This window comes from Megalops cyprinoides, chromosome 18 (assembly GCF_013368585.1).
Source record: "Megalops cyprinoides isolate fMegCyp1 chromosome 18, fMegCyp1.pri, whole genome shotgun sequence".
NCBI classification, from domain to species: domain Eukaryota; kingdom Metazoa; phylum Chordata; class Actinopteri; order Elopiformes; family Megalopidae; genus Megalops; species Megalops cyprinoides.
This window is the reverse complement of record NC_050600.1, coordinates 20,521,765-20,540,609: the sequence shown is the minus strand read 5'-3', so window position 1 is coordinate 20,540,609 and position 18,845 is coordinate 20,521,765. Positions and strand designations below refer to the sequence as shown.

The 18,845-nt window shown below is 44.2% G+C and overlaps 1 protein-coding gene across 2 annotated transcripts; it reads right to left on the bottom strand.

Annotated features, from left to right (window-relative positions):
* Positions 1-57: 57 nt before the first annotated feature.
* Positions 58-6,763, bottom strand: LOC118792881 (transmembrane protein 154-like). 2 transcript variants are annotated; one of them, XM_036550709.1, is made up of 10 exons: positions 6,288-6,763; positions 5,719-5,763; positions 5,074-5,133; positions 4,905-4,973; positions 4,492-4,542; positions 4,145-4,288; positions 3,535-3,586; positions 1,990-2,069; positions 750-799; positions 58-642 (listed from the first exon to the last, which is right to left on the bottom strand). In XM_036550709.1, exons 1-9 carry the CDS (start codon positions 6,343-6,345, stop codon positions 762-764), a joined length of 597 nt encoding a protein of 198 aa, XP_036406602.1. In that variant the 5' UTR covers positions 6,346-6,763; the 3' UTR covers positions 58-642; positions 750-761. The 2 variants fall into 2 exon arrangements, with proteins under 2 accessions (XP_036406602.1, XP_036406603.1); XM_036550710.1 differs by lacking the exon at positions 5,719-5,763 and having other exon boundaries at positions 6,288-6,755.
* Positions 6,764-18,845: the final 12,082 nt, after the last annotated feature.

Sequence of the window (18,845 nt, the reverse complement as noted above, 5' to 3'; positions counted from 1 at the left end):
GACAAAGTATATGAAAATATAATTTACTTCAAACAACAAGCAAAATTTCAAGGTGAGTTCAAACACTACATTCTACTGATTCAGACACTGCATTTCAGGGCAGCCGCACAATTGAAGACTCCTTAACTAACTTGCTAATGGTCTTTTTTTGTACCAGAAGAGGTCGTAACTGCCCTGAGGATTTTGCTGTGAAGTAAACATTGCACAAAGACAAAACAAATATGACAATTCAACTGGACAGCAACTGAAATTATGCAAATATTTAACGGCATGCAAAGACGGCGGACCTTGACGGAATCGTGCCGGGAGCGCTCCTTTTCGTACCCTTAACATGAACTGCCTTAGCAAATATCGAGCTGTACATAAGGGCATGTAAAACTCAAGTCACCCAAAACGCTGGATTGACAGGAGAGAAAAAGGATCTTTCCTGGAAGACACACGAAAGCTAAGCAAAACAAACACAGAAAGCTCCCCAGTATTCAGAACGTGTACTGGCTGGGCTCAGGTTCTTCGGTATGCGCCGGGGCCCGACTGAAGCGGTGAAACTTCAGCCTCAATATCCTTAGCTGGGTACTAGCGCGTCCCAAACAGGAGCTCTTGAAGACGGCGCGCCCGGTTTCCCACGAAGAACCAGACTCTGCACTGTGAACAGCAGACATAAAGGCGTGTTCAAAATCATTGCAGAGGGAACAAAAAAAACACTCAAATCCTGTTATTCACTGTTTAAATGGTTACCAAGGTAGTTTTACCTGGAGTCACATTTAGCTTTCCCTCCCAGAATCTGTAGCAGTACCTCCAGCTGCCAAAAAACGAAACAAATAAACACACATTTGGAGCTAATTCCACTACGCACTACTGGCATTAAAATGTGTACTGAGGAACCAGGAGTCAAACCAGAAAAGCTGTCAAGAGAAGCATGGACTTGTTATGTATTTAAAAAAAACCCATATCATTACACTTTTCCACATTCACTTAGAAAGCTGCTGAGCTTGCGGATGTGTTTGTACGAAACGTGTCCACTCTTGTACTTATACTTGAAATTATTCCTTAAATTGTTTTTCCAGATAAACATTATAAAACGTTCAGTCACCGGTGACAAGGTAGCCAGTTTCCCCTGGTGATGCAAAAGTATATGGCAGGGTACTGCACTTGCATTTGCAGTTGACAGAGGTGCTGATGCAATCGCAGACATATACTCTATGCCTTCATTTCATCACATTACTGCTTTTTCCCCAAATTCATATTTTACATTCGCTCTTTTCTCTTTTTGTAAGCTAAATTTTGTTTTACCTTTTTTGTTTTACTCTGCGCAGAGTTTCTGGTATGAGAAAAGTGCCTCCTAATTACCATGTATCGTCATTATTTATTATCATGTAATTGATGGTCATCAACAATTGTCTGAGAATACACAATATGATAGATGAGGTAGAAACATGTAGAGGCAAAATAGCAGCTCGTAAAGGAAAATTCTGCAGAGATCAAAGCAGAGGATATTGTAACGGCACATGCGTGTCAGGTTTCAGAGGCGTGCGCAGCAGCGAAGGAGCTCTCTCCGCGATGCAGTGCAGACATGCTGTGGATTCTGCAGAGAGACGCGCAGACCGAAACCCCAGTAACCTCATGTGGTCACCGCCAGAACTCCCAGCAAGCCATTTCATAAACGCCTCGGGTGCCGAATGACACAAACGAAGAAGCTCTTTCAGAACAGACTGACGTGCATTTGACCTGCTGCTCGTCATGCTTAGAAACTGACCTGCTCTACTCGGATCTGATCTTTATGATCTACTTTATGAGACATCTGCAACTATGGAACGGAATGGAAGAGTTCCTGAGCTTTTGTGTGAGAGAGCCTTATGATGCACCTTATTTAACCTCAAGACTGAGACAATACTGACCTCATAAGGCAAGGTGCATCTTACAGACAAGTACACATAACCCATCTCATGAGCTGTGCAGACCATTGGTAAAAACAGTGAGGGGAGTACTCACAGTCCTGCTTTACTGCCCATTTATCCAGATCCTCCATCTCCAGCTCTAGCACAGAGGGAATGTCCTCCTCAAACCTAGGCCTGTGAGAGGGGAAGGAGAGAGGGAAAGAAAGAGAGAGAGTGAGAGAGGAGAGAGAGCACATAAGGGAGACAGAGGGAAGAGAGTGCCAAGTAATGTAAAATACTAAAAATCCAAAATGACCATAATGATATGCATTCATATAATCAGTTTCACAGTAATTTGCGTCATTAAAAAGCCTTGACAGGATGCATCTGAGCTAAAGACAGCATTTTTGAGGAGTATGCAGTTCTCTAGTTGAGGGCCAGATTTACCAATTTCTCACATCCTCCACGTAAACGTACTTATTTTTCTTATTTTTATTTTCTTAGCAGAAGATGCCCTGAACCAGTTTACACAGCTTAGATTTTTCACATGTTGTCCATTTATACAGCTGGATATTTACTGGTGCTTTTATGGCTTAGCATCTTGCTATAGGCTGTAACAATAATGTCCCACCAGGGAATCAGAACTATGGGTTACAAGTCCTGCTCATTACCACTCTGCCACACTGCTGCCCATGTTTACTAATTGACAGGAGTGCTGAAGGATGCAATCTTCCCAGGGGTAACTGCTAGCAAATGATAGCTAGATGCTAGACTGTTTCCACCATGGTTTGTGTGCATCGCTTTGGTTGTCAGCGTGACTAAAAAAGGTCTCAGTGGTCTAAAAGTGGTTTTAAATCTTACTGAATTGTGGCCCTCCAGTGAGTTGTTTAGCCATAGGTTTGCATGCATAGTGTATCTAATCTGAGCTTGAAACTGCTTTGGACAAAGTAAGTGTTAGAAAATGAAACCTAGTGAAAGCGTTTGGTTGGACATATTAAGGAGACCTGTCAACAGCCCTAATAATATTGACTTGTAAATGCTCAAAGAGTCTGACCAAATGCTTTTCCTGAGCTGTTCCTTCAAGAACTTATAGAACCAGGATGGGTGCTCTGGAAGGAGTCTGGGGACCTCTCTAAAAGGCAAGAGCTGGTTACTAAACCCTTTGCACCACACCTCCATTGGAACCACAGCATGCAACAGGTTACCAATTTCCACAAAGTTGCCAACGAGCCACGAACAAATGTCTTGCAACAAATGTCTTGCACAAGCAAATGCATTCAGCATTGCGGCCACTACTCACGCCACAGTGGAACCTTCGTCAGACCTCTCTGTGCTACATACCAACCCACTCAACCAATAGGAAACCACGTGGAAAATGTGAAGCGCCTCCTTAAAGCTGGCTTTTATTCTACTGGTCTCTGACAACAGAAAGCGGCGTGCCTATAAGAACCACTGCTGAGAGAATCTCCTGGTGTTTTGGGGTAAGGGCTTCAGTATGTGAAAACAGGCCACCATTGCACTGCAGTGTAATGCACATCAGCAAAGACTAACCAAACCAAAAAGAGGCTCCTTCAAGCGTTTCACGAGACTGACTTGCATGAGACTGAGTTTTGACCGAGTGCTATTCCATACAATGACACTGGATGCAGCAGGTCCTTACGTCGGTATCTTTTCATCACAACCGGCCAAAAACTCCTCCTCTCTCACGTCGGCTGAAAGAAAGCAAACAAAACAGACAGGCGTAAGTTTAAAAGTGAAACCATGGAAACAATCTGTAGCCTCTCCTTTCTTCACTGCTGATTAGCTGAGTTTATTTTGTTTCTGCAATGGGTTAGGAATACTTTTTAACACATTAATGTAACAATCTGGACCTTTTTCGATCTGAAAACAATACACATTGTTCATAACCCAGACCATGGGTTACTGTTGTATGTCCGGCACAACATTTTTGAAGTGTTGAGTGGCGTGATAAAATATGAAATGTAACCTTTGCTACGCTAAGTGACACATTAAGTGGTTAGGTTGAGCGGGGGAGATGAATGAGGGGAGCCTGAGACATGGAAGTGTCATTGCTGCTGTCTTTAATGAAAACGCCCTGACAGGAATGAATTCACACATTAACCCTGGAAGGTCACGGCCAGTTACAAACCAATGACATACAAATCCCAAGACAGAAAAACTGCTGTTTCACAAAAACCGGTGTGAGATTTTTGGTTGTGGGAAGAGCCGATGCAGACGAAAATATGGGAGATGAACATTGTGCTTCTTACCAGGGGGGGTCTTGTTTTTCTGCCTCCTTCGGGTGATCACAAATGCGACGATCACTGCGATTATTAGGGCCACCAGCACAGCTGGGACAGCAATCATGTAGGGGGGCATATGGTCCTCGGTCTCATGCTCAGATGCTTCAACATCTAGCAAAGAGGTGGGAATGTAAAAATGACCGCAGTTAACTTTCAAAAGTAACATTGCAGATCTGTTTATCTGCCTTTTCAGCTGGAGCATAGCGTGATTGCATTTGTGACAATGTCCATTCTTGAAACAGGTATCCAGGTTTCTCGGTGATGCTGCAAGTGTTTCAGCACACGGGTCTGAATACGGCCTTTGCTGAACAAACCTCCGACAGTTTGAAATGATTCATCTCGAGCAGCAATACTTTCACCATCTCCTACAAGCAAAAAAAAAAACACAAACATCAACATTGCTGATCAGGTTTTTTTATATCAAGGACTTGAACATTTTTGGTGAAAAACAGGTTTAGCAAGTTCGGCTTTGGAGTGGTGCATTTTGCCATGGTTTGTATTTTGCTGTTGTGGGTTATCACTGTAATGCTCTTTCCACTGTCACTCAGCCTGTTCGGTCACGCACATCCAACAAGCACAACCCTGCTTCTGCTCGGAGAGGTTTTATCTGTTCAGTAGGAATGGAGCATGCTCTGTGCCTCAATGAATGAGATGTGCATATTGATTTGATACAGATGAGAAACGCATAAGAAAGCCCAGCTGGTTTTCCTCCCACAATGCAACTTACCTGAGGACCCCTCTGGTTCAATTCCGGATTCTGTCTCAGTGTCGTCAGTGTCTTCACTCGGAGAGCTCTCTGGACACAGGGAACGGGAGGAGAGTGATTGGCGCGGGAAGGTAACCAGAGGCAGGAAGAAGAAGAGGAGGAGGAAGAGGACAAAGCAGAAGACTGTTACCTGCAGTGACGTCTGGGCCGTATTCGGGGCTTTCGGTGGGAGAGTCCGTCTCGGCGGTCACTGGAGCCAAATAGATGGAGATGAGATCTTTCAATGCAACGGGGGGCGAGCGGCGCAGTGCTAACTGAACCGAACTGCGCGACTGTAACATGCAGCGGCGCATCCACTGCGATGCAGAGCAGACAGAGGAATGCAGCTCGTGAGCTGAGCGCCACAAGCCCGTGAGATCGGCGCTATCTCCTTTCCTGAGCGATTGAGATAAGGCGCACAGGCCCCACAGGCCCCACGCATTTCGCAGCTCACACGCGAAACTGAGAGTGCCAAGGAGGACCGAAAAACACCCTTTCAACTTTGAAACAGAATGGAAACAGACCCTTCTTCCCCCCGCACCAAATTGGGACTGGTGTACATGTTTGACAGCTCGTAAAAAGAGAAAATAGACAAACAGAAGACATTCACTCAGGTGTGAATCCCTGCTTGCGTGGGGGCTATGTACACTGTCAATGTGATGTACAGTTCCACATTTCCACATGAAAGAATTCTTAGACCAGATGACTTCTTTATCTGTGGGGCCAGAGGAGAGAATAGCTGATAGTACAACTGAGAAACGGAAGCAAATGTCATATTTGCATGAGAGCTGCTTACCCCTCTCTGTTTCGAAACGCTTTGCTTCCTTTGTTAAGTGATAACCTTGTGAGAAAATTGATTAAATACAAACGCCTGTTTAGAGCTGATAATAATCACTGCTTCCCTCTGCTGGCACTCACATTCGACAAAAGAAGTATCCAGGCTCCCACAAACACCTTTACTCACACACCCATTCTTAAAGCAAGTCTAAGGTACGCACATGTTCTTCCAGTCACATAAATACTGCTCAGTGAGACTTACAGCAGTTAAACAAATGACTCATCAAGAAAGCTCAAAATTATTCAATGTCCTCTTTAAAATTTCTCTTGATTAAAATACTGTCACCTCAGGTACAGCTAAACACAACTTTAAATTGCACAACCACATATATGTAAAACGTAGCAACTTTCATCTAAAAAAGAGTTAAAGCCCAGGTTTACACATTCGTTGGCCCGACATGTTTTAAACTTTTCATTGGCGACCGCGACCACACAAAAGTCTGGTTGTAATTCTACGAGGCATCTTTTAATTACTGTTCCAGTCAGACCGGGCAGGCTGGGCGGGGAAGGTGATCATTCCGCACCTACCTGCGCCTCTCCCAGCCAGCGCGGCCACCAGCAGTCCCAGCAACAGCAGCGGGGTCATCTCCCTGTCCCTCCTCTGGCCCTCGGCGCCGTCAAACTCAGACGCTGTGCCATAGCCCTCCGGTTTCCTCCCTCGTTCTCATGGCACTCTGTACTTCCTGTTTCCTGCTCAGGGTTTGACTCACCTAAAGCTTTCTTGGTGGTAGACCGAGTCTCTCGGATGTGATGCAATCAGCTGTGAGGCTTGTGGCCACAAGCCTGGACGTGGCTCTTGTGCAAGCTGCTCAAACAGATTCCTCCGGCGAAAGGTATGCAGGCATGCCAGAAAAACAGAGAGCCGAGCTCCATCGAGTGGAGGAAGGGGGGGGGGGGGTTTCAGTTGGCTGCTGGAGCTCTGCTCTACTTTCTCAGCCCTTCTTTTCCCCCACTCATGTAATATTTGTGGTAGGATCTGGGGAGGGAGTTTCCATCTGGGGGCGTAGGCTTGGTAAAAACAACGAACTATGAACACATTTACGCCTGACGCGCGCCCAAGAACAGAAAAAAAGGACAAAAGCCCTCATTGGCCGGGCTTATCTGAACGCAGAAGAGCTCGGTTTTGAATATGAAAACCAAGCGAGCCGGTTTGTCTAACATCAGCTGGCCTGTTCTGGACTGATCTGACCTGCACTGAGCTGCGCGTGCTCCATTACACTGTGCCTTACGAATGGGAACAGGGGGATTTCCGACAAAGGCAGGACATGCAAGGACTCGGCGGCGTCTCGGCCGGCTGAGACAATAACACATAGTCGCTGCTCCCCATTCAGCTGAAATCAGCCGTGACCGCCGCGTCCGTAGGGGCTACGTGTCACAGCCTCACGGCAGTCTGGTCTTCCTCCGCTAAGTCATGAGTCACGCTCAGGAAGACACCGCAGGCCAGGCCGTAGCAGGTTCACACAGCACCTGCCAGAGTGGGCCAGTCAGAGCCCCCCTGCCACTGAGAGGGCCAGACAGGAAAACACAGTCACTTCACCAGTTGGCAAAGCGGAACAAGGTCCCTCTTTTTAGTGTCACATTCTGTGGGTACTTCCTCTTACACAGTTCCCCATATGAGAACAAATTCAAAGCAGTAAGGTGATGTCATGTTGGTTTGATGGAGAGGATAAAGTTCACTTCACGCTGAATTGTTCACAGTCACCAGATAGCTCCAGATACAGATTTCGCAACGTTCAAGCACAACAAAACCATTTCCAAGACACCGAGTGAACACAAACTAGAAATACACAGGAAAACATGTCACACTTCAGATTAGTTTCTGCAGAAAATGTCCACTGCCATTTTTAACATGTTGAATTTTCAGTATATACAAAGGGTGCACTTCATGCCTGTGACTTACATCTGAGATGTTAGAATCGCACAGCATCACACACTAAAAAAGTCTAAAAGTATCAATGTCTGTGTAATGTAATGCCATAAAAAGGACAGAAGGCTTGTGCTTGTGTCTGAATGTTAAATTCCCAATAACTCATGTACAACAGCAAAGTGAATCAGAACAGTATAAAACCTATTTTTGAATCATTATACACAGTCTTCCATTGTATTGTTAATGCGCTAGTCAGAATTATTCTATTTTTGTAGCTGTCAATAGCATAGTGGCGCATACAAATTATTTTGACAGAATGTAAAACTATTCAGGAACATTAAGGCCCTTCTTCTCAAGGGCATAGTATTTCAAGAAATTTGTACTATTTTTTCCAGTGAAAGTTATAATTACACCCTCTGAGAAACTACAGAGCTCCTCGGCCTCTGAAATGGATTTCAGGGGCGTCTGAGGCAGGTGTTCGGGGCGGAGCAGGAAAAGTTGACGCTTTGCAGCGCTGGAAGGATGTGGATGCTTACACTGGCACGAAACACACAGCTAGCAAGAAATGTACACGCTGAATCAGTCATTCCCACTCACGGGTTCTGATTCATAACCAGCTATCACACGACTCGGGATTAAATAGAACTTCTAGACTACACACATGAATGTGACATACATACAATATTGTCATTTAGCAGATGCTCTTAATCAGACTTACATAAGTTACAATTTTTACATGTTAACAGCATTTATACAGCTGGATATTTACTGAGGCAATTGTGGGTTAAATACCTTGCCCCAGTGGGGAATCAAGCCAGCAAACTTTAGGTTATAAGCCCTTCTCTTTACCACTATGTTACACTGCTGCCCCCTAGCGGTTCATGCCATCTCTGACTATCTCTGGACCTCAAACTGATGGTAGAAGTTCTTTGTTGAACAGCCTGTAGCCTTTGTTTTGATTAATGAATATGATTGGAATTGTAAGCCTGCAACTGAGGTAGTTTACAGGCTATCAATGCAGACCTAGTGCAATCAGTGTGTCTAGCCACATTATATGGTATTGAGTACCAGACCAGCTGATCAAAACAAAAAAAAAAAAATCCAGATCACAGCTAGCTGTATGAATAAACCTGGCAAAGCAAGGCAATGCAAATACAGTGAAGCAGACATACCCAAACTGAGCATTTTAATTTACAATATCCACCAGCACAAAGGCATATTTCCTCTCTCCTGGACAGTAGGGAGAAAAGGGGGCACATGAAATAACCACTAGGTGGCAGCATACACCCAGCATAATATTGAATGTAGTTCCAGGATCATTACTTCTCATTATTCCTCTATTTGGCAAACGCCCTTACCCAATAGGATTTGTTGAGCTTGCTAGTTACCAGAGTGAATGACAGCACCAATAACAGCCATCCTACAGAGGGCTGGGTGCAGTCACAGTGCACAGTTTAATACAATATGTGCCTAAAAACAAAAATTGCAGCATAACATTATATCAAAGCCACAATTTACCACAATGAGGACTGACCCATAGCCATCAACCATGTAAGCACTAATTTCGATTATGAAACAATGTACCAGGTATGCTAAGCTTTAAATCATAAGTCATCCCAAAGGTCTCGGGTGTGTCAGAGTTTTAACCTGGACTTAAAGGGATGGTGTCTGAAGGTGGTGAATGACCTCAGCAGTCCTTAGTGGGCGTGGCTACCTGTTCTTCATCCCACCAATGAGAAGCCAGAGGAGGTAATAAGGTCATGGAGAGGCTGCTAATGGAACAGGGAGTGTGTATACAGAGCTCTGGCCGGGGTGTGTCTGGAGAATGGGACAGCGTGGGCCTGATCCAGGCAGCGATCGGAAGCTAGTGGAGGCTCCGAAAAAAGGTGGTCAGTGGAAAGACCAGCTAGGCAGCAGAGCGCTGGGTAATTGAACAGCACTGGCAGGGGAGCTGGCCTGGAACAAGTCATAGTAGTTGCAGCCATAGCAGAAGGGCCAGGACCAGAGTCCTTTCCTCCTCTCTGAGACACTTTCACACCCATGGATATGGTACGAGCACTACTAGATGCTAATTATGTTTGAACAGGTGACGAACTGGAAACATATAAATGGCATTCATTTTGATTATCCTCGACATCCAACTTAGAAATGTGTAATTCCAATGGAAATTAGAAAGAAATTAGCGAGGTCCGAGGCTCGGTAGCGTAACAGGTTTTCTTATGCCATGCAACCAGTTTGGAGAGGGATCACCTGAGATCAGCAGCGAACTGCTGTGGTCATGCAGAGGGACCTCAACTCTGAACCCCAGACTGTATCATTCTTTAACATGGTCAAAAATCTGCTAATACCCATCCTTCTTTACCATGACCAGACCCCCTTTATGTTAGAATCTCTGTCCAATGATTGAATGTTATCGTATTTTAATTTGATTTTATGCTCTGTAATTAGTTTTTTGATGTTCATCCCATGATGTCAATCAGGCGGGTTTGTTTTCTTTCATCCATTGGACCGAAGCTATGGGGAATTCAAAACCTTCAACGACCTCAGCAGAAAACAGGAAAGCACACTGTCCCTCAGAAAATGTTACTCGTAGTGGTAGTAAAAGAAGGTACACAGTACCGGTCAAAAGATTGGACACACCAGGTTAAGATAATGGGAAACATGCGATCAAAGACATGTTGATCTAAAAAATTGTGCTTAAATGCTTGAAATTTGTTTCTTAGACAAATAAAACTTGTGAAGTTGATGTCTATGTACGAATTTCTTTCCAGGAAAATATTAATTTTAAAAAATATTTTTTGCCTACTTTCAAGAACCTAAAACATAAGAAAGTTTTGGTTTGTTTAACACTTGTGGTCACTGCTTAATTCCATTTGTGTTATTCTGTAGTTTTGATGTCTACTATTATTCTAAAAAGTGGAAAATAGTAAAAATAGAAATATCCTTCTATGAGTAGGTGTGTCAAAGCCTTTGACTGGTACTGTATGTTTGCTTTTTTATATACTGTAATTCGTTGCTGTGTTGTTGACTTTATACTGCATCAGACACTGTAAGTACAAGTATTAGGATGATGCTCTCAGTAAAGTGAATTAAGTGGGACTGGAGGTCTCCAGAGTTGGCTTTGTATTAAGATTTAATCCATCCTTGTAAACAATGGATTGACCCCATGCTCTGAAAACACCGCCACTGATTTATGAATTAAAGTCAGCGCAGATGTCTGTCTACTGTGTGTGCAGGTTAAAGGGTTTGCATTGGCATTTCATTCAGGCAGCCACAGAGGGACAATATCCTCAAATATCCTCAAATTACCACTAGCAACACCTGACAAGGGGGTATCATGTATACACTGTTCTGAGAACACGAGTTCTTTGAATTACTCTTTATTGATCCTGAAATCATTACATTACATTATTGTCATTTAGCAGACGCTCTTACCCAGACCAGTTTATATAGGTTACAGTTTTTACATATCATCCATTTATACAGTTGGATATTTACTGATATTTCTCCATAAACTTTTTAGAGCTCAACTCGCAGTCTATCCCCTAATCCCTGTATATGTACTGAACATAGAATGAGATCCAAACTGCCTGTCAGTCAGTAATGCTGAGCTGTAAGTCGGTTCTTTGCAGTCGAGCACGCACACAATGGTATCTGTCCCGAGAAAGCATCATTATAGAAGTGACCCACACCTACAAAGCAAAGCCTGCTATATCAAATGCATCACCTTGGTTCTATGAGAGGTGTCTGGTAGTGCTATTTACACACCCACTGATTATCCGTTAATCTAAGGTTTCCACCTTCTCGTTTTGTAAGCAGGGCCTCTGATATTAAGGGTGGATTTCCTATCGAATCAGGAAGATTGTTTGCTCATAAATGGTGGAACTGCCTGTCCCATGCATTTATCATTGTGAGTTTTACGTCAAGCCTCACCATAGCCGGTACTGAATTGTGGCCTTTTTATTCACAGATCACTGTTAAAGAAGACTTACCCTGAACAGAATTCTCACATTATTGTCTCAGATTATTATGTATTATCTATTTATCTGTCTGTCTGTCTGTCTGTCTGTCTATCTATCTATCTGTCCAGACTTCAGGGATGCACAGGACGTATCTTTTATTAGAGAAAAAGAGTCAGAAATTTCTTGTCTCATTTGGAAGAATTAGTCTTGACCCATCCCCAGAAATAATTACACATAAATAAGGCGAAGGACGCCTTTGTGAGCATAAATCCACATCATAAAGTCTGAAAAGCTCTCTCATCCTTCATTACCCTGGCATGTCCAAAAAGGCCTTTAAAAGTTTAAAATTGGGATTTCGGCCCACAAAGCCTTCCCCCGCTCTGCTTTGTGGGCCGCTCTGCTTTTGTTACGTTAAGAACCCCGGATCCAATAAGCATCTTATTTTTTTGGCTTCTGCGGCTAATTAATCTGTCTCAGTTCTCACTCCGTTCTCAAGAGAGCTCCGGTTTCTCTTTTGTAGATTGGAAATAATGTTTTGACATTACGTACAATGAGACTCTGTCAGTTTCCCAGAGGGCATTTTTCAGCCAAAGCCTTGGTCTTACGGCAAGACGGCCGAACGTGCAGCAATCTCTCTGTCAGTCTGAGCACCAGGCAAGTTATTTATTTATTTATTGCACAGCTGCAGAGGGGCTGATCTAGGCTCTTTTGTGCCTCACAGATGTGTATGGACAGAGCAGTGGTTCTAAATGTGCAAACAAAGATGCTGGAGGTAAATCAGAGGCTCCTCATGATGGCGGCAACACCGCTGTGTTTAAATAGCACACAATGAGACTGCTAAATAGATAGGATTTACTTTTAATGTCCTAGAAATCATTGGATGCCATGTCCACAAAAATATATAGAGTCCACAATAATGACTTTCAGGCCCGCAGCTCAATGCATGTGACCTGTTTATAATAAATGTTTTCTCTATCAGTAGCAAAGTAACAAAGAGGGATCAGCACCGGAGCCTTCCTATCTACCTGATAAGAAGGCCATTGTGTGGTGTGAAGAGGTACAGTGAAAGGATTGGAACAAAAAGGGGCGGTGCGAGCAGGGCTATGTCATTCACGGGGACCCGAAGCCGACTCACGACTTTGTTTGCTGACGGTGACGTCAGCGCTCTCTGTGCGCACGGCAGGGCAGATAACGGCCGCGCGGCGAAGCGGCAGTGACTCAGCAACCGTGACTCAACCCGGCAGAGCGATGATTAACGCCGCGCCACGTGTGTAAGTCTGTCATTCGGTTGCTTTGCTGGGGGAGGTTGTAAATTCGCTTGTAATAGTAGTGCATAAGACATCTCTCATAAGTCATTGTACTTGGTGACTAAAAAGGTTTTCCTGCTCCGTCCTCCCGGTCTGTAAAAACTGCAGTCAATGAATCATGTTTTGATTTTTTTCATATCTGTGGGGGGTATTTTTTAACATCTGTGAGGATATTTTAACAAGTCCGCTGTCTGTGGGCTTACTTTCTTCATGTGTGTGCCCTGTGTCTCTGGAGCATGGCTCGCTCAAGGGAGGACCTCACACATGCTATTAGGTGGGTCAAAGGTCGTTCTGCATGCTGAGAGCACAGACAGGACATGTCAGAGTGAGACATGTAGCTGAACATTGCTCGTTTCATGCGAGTGTTGAGTTCGGACAGGGGGTGGTGGGGGGGTGTGGAACAGCATGTTGGCTGTCCGGCCCCGGGGGCAGGTGAGGTGATGACGGACGGGGCTCCTAATTGAGGCGAAACGCAGGGACGGTGACGTTGATATGAATTGCTCTAACTAGCCGCCGCCCCGGTCCGCTCCGATTGGGCCGGCCCCGCGCCCCTGACGCCGGCCTCGGAGGGCGTAGCGCCCGGGCTGTCAGGGAGAACAGAGAGGGCCGACTGCGCTAAGCGCACAGGAAGTAATGGGCTCTGTCAGCGACAGTGATGAATTCGGGGGCTCTAATGAGCGTGTGCGACTTCAAAGCCAGACCTGATCTCTGCTCCTGCCGGTATCGCAGGGGTCCCTGCGCTTTCTTGGAAACTGCGGATGCATTCTCACCAGGGTGGGGGGCGGAGGGTGGGGAAGGGTGACGGCTGTCCAAATTACACCTTCCACTGAGAGAACCCGTTTTATAATCTCCTTGTCTACCCTGTAGTAACAGCAATGGGAAGCACCATTCTCAGCCAGTGCTCCTGGGTAGCAACTGCTGATGTCCACTCACTCAAGGGATGCCTAAGGTTACCATCCTTTGAGGCTCAAAAGACACCATTAAACCACTATGGGGTATGTGTGTTGACTATTTCCCCAACTTCAACTGCATTTTTACCCATTATCAGACACATTTCACGACATTTATCACTAGCACATAAGGATATAAGAAAAAAAATGAAATTTAAAGGTATGACTGGCTTGCTATAATGCCCATGTCCAATGAGTGTCACAGTGGGCCTCAGCACCATTCAGCCCTACTCAAGATAAAGCAAGTCCCCTCCATTCAGTATTACATTACATCACATTCATTTAGCAGATACTCTTATCCAGAGTGACTTCCAGCACAAAAGGACAAATGCATATCCATTCAACTTGAATGTATCTACCATTCAAGTAGAGTAACGTAGATCAGTGTCACAGCTGCAACAGCCTTGGTTTTGTTCATAACACCTTGACCAGACGCTGTCCCCAGTCTGTGCTCAGTTGCCACTTGTTGTTTGGTCACATGGTCTTTAATGTTGCAGGCTGACCGGTTATATCCTGCTCACACTGTGGCTGTATGGGGTTACAGCCCTGGGGTGGGCTCCCATCCTCCCTCCCCTGCTCACCTGGGGCACTTTTAACATCTCATCTAACACCTGTCCCTTCACACAGGGGCACAGGGTGTTGTGCTTTGAAAAGAAGGAGGAGACATCACCATTCCTCAGGGGCGATGTGCAGGTGCCTTTCAAAAATAAGATCAGGAAGCCTTTGTTTGCCTTGGGCGTGGGCTACTCACAATACATGGCTTATGATGGCACACACAGCAGCCCATTCTAATTTGGATCTCTTGTTTTTTTTGTCTTTGTATATGTTTTATGATTCCCTCTTGCAAGCTGCCCTTTGCAGATTTGAGTAACAGCTGCACCTGCAACTGTGACACAGCCTAATCCTTTGCTGCATAGAGCACAGGGCCTTGTGGGATACTTTACCTTGAAGCCAAGAACTAATTCCTTTAATATCCTCCTTAACATAAAAGGTTTGCCGCCTGACTGGCTGTTGTGATTCTCGTGCTCCGTGAAATTAATTTGTATTCTCAGTGCTAAACTGGGCGCTGAATGAACTGACACATTTATTTAACAGTATTGATTGTTCCTGAAACACGGTCACTTGTTATCGCACTGTGACACAGGTTCCTGAATGGCATCGGTGAGTAAAAGCATACTGGGCTATTACAGGGCTGGAGAGGAGGGGTAGGAGGATGACATTTTAAATCTAGCCTGAGGTTCTTTCCCTGTGTCCTGGTGACCGTTCCAGCAGAGATGAGCAGTGGGGGATTGGCACTGGAGCAAACAGCATGCGGGGGGGGGGGGGGGGGGGGGGACGACAAGTGACCTCAGTGTTATCAAAGTCAATAATGACAGAAATACCCGACCTACATCAATTGCACTATGAAAATACAGAGTGGGTGGTACTCACCAGTATCAGGAAGCTGACATGCAAAGCTGGCCCTGTCGCACGTCCTTAAAGTCACACACTGTGCTGAAGAGAGCACGGACAGAGAATTGTCCCCATTGTTTCAGAAGGACCAGCTTTTCCACTGAAAGCCATGCAATATCTCAAATACTTGAGAAAGCACATGTGTCTTTAAATGGAAGATGTGTTGACATGATGTAATGTTATCCCGTCAACTGTAAATTCAGTAGCCTCAGCAACATCACAACTGCAGGTACTATTCTAAATCTGTCAATGAAGCTGTTCACCATTCTACACAATTAAAGGATAGGCACCATGGCCTTTGTGGAATGATCCTTATTGAGGAAATAAAAAAAAAACGGTTATTACTGTTAATAAACAGTAATTTAAAGTAGGCCTTATGCTTAAAGTATACTTATATTGAAATGCTTAAATTATAGTTATATTGAAATCTGTCTTATTTATCGGTAATTATATTGCTAGACATTGATTTTTGTCTGTAAATTGGCATGTCTTACGTAAATGCATGCTTGATCAGTTTTCACCCTCGTGTCGAGATGGCAAGGCTGCTGACCCACACTTGTGAATGAGGCTTTTGTGTTTTCGCGATCTGACATCCAGAGACCTAAGTGAGGTGACGGAGGAGATTGATACCCATAGTGGCATTTACAGGAAAGATTAGGGTTGACAGAAGAGCTTTGTTATTTTCACTAATGAATGCCCTCTGGAATTTTCACACATCACTTGTTCCACCGTAAATTAAAATGCTACTCGCAGTCCAATGGTATGGTTTACATTAATATTCACTTAGCAGACGCTGAACATTCATTGCATATCCTAAACATCAGTGTGAAAATTGGAATAAATAAACAACAAACGTAATAATAACTAAATATTTAAAATAATTGACAGGAGGCTACATTTACAATAAATTTGTCAGTGCAATGACGAACCCGAGTATGTACGAATCTGACCAAAGGCTACAAGCAAAAAATTGTTTTAAGGTTTGTGATGCGCGTAGCTTAACACAATGTAATTTCTGAGCGGACTGTTTGTGCAAGTTCACACTACATCGTCACAAGATGTGTCCAACAACTAGGATTAGACCCCTAACACTAACTCATGTAGGCTACTGTAGCTTCAGCAACTGTAGCTCGACGGCAGCGACAATGGTCAAGGCAATTCTATTGCATGAGCAATTGCATGATTTTTTTTTTCTTTTATCTTTGCAGCTCATAAATTGTGTTTTGTGTTAAATGTGCATTCGCTTTTCAGTAACCGAAGGCTGGAGGTCTGTTAAATGTAAACGCGCTGCAGTATCGTCAGTACCGCTGTATCACTCTAGTTAAATAAGCAAATATTCAGCACCCTCGGTTCGGGCAGTCCCTGCTGCATAGTGAAGTATGTTGTGGGTTGCTGTCCCAGACACATGGAAAGAGGCTGCTTTCGCATAGTTCTTACAGTGCTGTACACCAGGCTCGTTTTCACACAAACCATGGAGCTCCAGATGTCTCTGTGTTACCTGTACGGGGGCATCTCCCCCCTAACAGAGGGGGCTATTTGAATACATGCAGGTGTCACTTCTTCCCTTTAATTTTATTATCACGTCCTCGTTACGCCCATTACACTCGTTAATAACGGGACTGCGCGGGTGCCCTGCTGGCAAACGAAGGGGGACGTTCAACGGAGGTGACTCTCTTCCACTTAACACCTGTCGATAACATTACATATCCTAAACATCACCCTTCAGGGCCTGGTAGTCCGGCGACGTGTGACATTGTATTTTAAACTGTCACGTTGAATATCCTTCGGTGAAATCTGAAATTTGGCATTCATTTATGTGTACATTTCCAAAAATGTTACATACATACATTTCTGTGTTTGGTATTACCCAGCTGCCGTGGTCATCTAAACCTGAGTCATTGCTGGGGCAGTTAACATCAAAGGTCTGGATTCACTTCTGTGGTGCAGTCTGTCTTAAACATTGATCACCATATTGTGGTAAGTGTAATTTTCTTTTTTTATCCTAACAGCTTTTTTTCATTTATTTCAATGTCTTGTCAAACTCACAATACCAGGTAGATAACAAAATAAGAAACAAAGTGTTTAATTATCTTAGCAAAGTTAAGGGCAAACTGAAATCCAGGCAAAGGCCTTGCTGAGTGATGCATTATTTTATTTATGAAGACAAATAGAATATCCAGGAAGTTAACTAAGCACACATGATATCAAAACTGCTCTCCCATGGCCTGATAAGCCATTCAATCTCTGTGCTCACTGTTGGAAATCTGCGATTACAGTTTACCCATCAGTCATTTTCACAGAACGCCACATTGTCCTGGCCTGAGCCAGTGCCAATGAGGCGGCGATGTCTTTCCGTGTTAATTCACTCTCCAATATCCGTGGGCGTCCGGTTCATTTGTATTCCAGGCTCCTGCTCTAACCTGCCTGCCTTTGTCTGGGATGGGGATTGTGAGTGCACCGTGCGCGGAGCAGGCTGCAGATGTTAGCTTAACGTGTTAATTAAGCTTATCCCACGGGCTCCGCTCTGCTTTCAGCATTGGCTGAATGTCTTTCGACAGAGTGAGAACGCTGCTTTAATCCAAAGAGCAAACTTGGAGGGATTTTAACCACTGGCTTGATGCAGCGTGCCACCTAATGCTGATCGGGCCCCAGGCATTGCCTGAATTTTACATACAAAAACAACAGGAGCAGCACAGGTATCAGCTGAAATCTACAAGGCCGAAGCCTGTCAATCAAAAACAGAACACCTGTACCTAGGAGGGGAGCCAACATCATTGGTTATCTGTAGTTTGGTTGGTAGCCTCTCTTATCTGGAGCTATTCATTGTATATAGTCCATATCTTTACTGTCCATTTACTGGAGCAATTCAGGTACTTTGCTCAAGCATATAAGCATATACTTTCCCCTCAGATGCAAACCTGTAAACTTCTGGTTGAAAGTCCAGTTCCCTAACCACCTCCATGGTGCCCTATGTTGAAATCAAGTGATAAAATATATTTAGTGCCTTTTTAAAAGTCATTATTCAGCAATATCATTTTCACATTATGCATTACCTGGCTAGAGACAGCTCTAGCACTGGAACCAATGTGAACATTGATTTGAAAAGGGCTGCAATCCCCATTTAATGTTTAACATTTTCATAAACGTGGCACTCCCATAACATGATATCCCAGGAGCATAAGAACATTCCCTGAAGGATACAGAAATGTGACAGTGTTATGTGATTGTGGCTTTCTCCATCAACATCTGTGTTACAGTGAATCTCACAGGTCCCTCAATTCCTCACAATAGACAGGCAGGCAGATGGCAAATACGCCTGCAATTAACACGGCGACATTGCTTAATGTGATCCTGGACCCAGCTCTCAATCGGCTCCATCTGATTCCGGTCCTGTTATCTGCAGTTGCTCATTAATGTTTAATGTGAAGCGGTAGCACCAGGAACAGGAAAAAGGAAGGAAAAAGTATGACATGATTGTATTTATTACATGTGATATCAGACACAAGGATGTTTATTATTTTACAATAAATAACAACCCACCCACTGCC

Excerpts from the sequence above, each read along its gene's own strand:
- LOC118792881 (XM_036550709.1), bottom strand. The coding sequence starts at position 6,345 with ATGACCCCGCTGCTGTTGCTGGGACTGCTGGTGGCCGCGCTGGCTGGG. Across the intron at positions 4,974-5,073 it reads CGGCCCAGACGTCACTGCAG|AGAGCTCTCCGAGTGAAGAC; the intron begins GTAACAGTCTTC and ends CCCTGTGTCCAG. Across the intron at positions 3,587-4,144 it reads GAAAAACAAGACCCCCCCTG|CCGACGTGAGAGAGGAGGAG; the intron begins GTAAGAAGCACA and ends GCTTTCTTTCAG.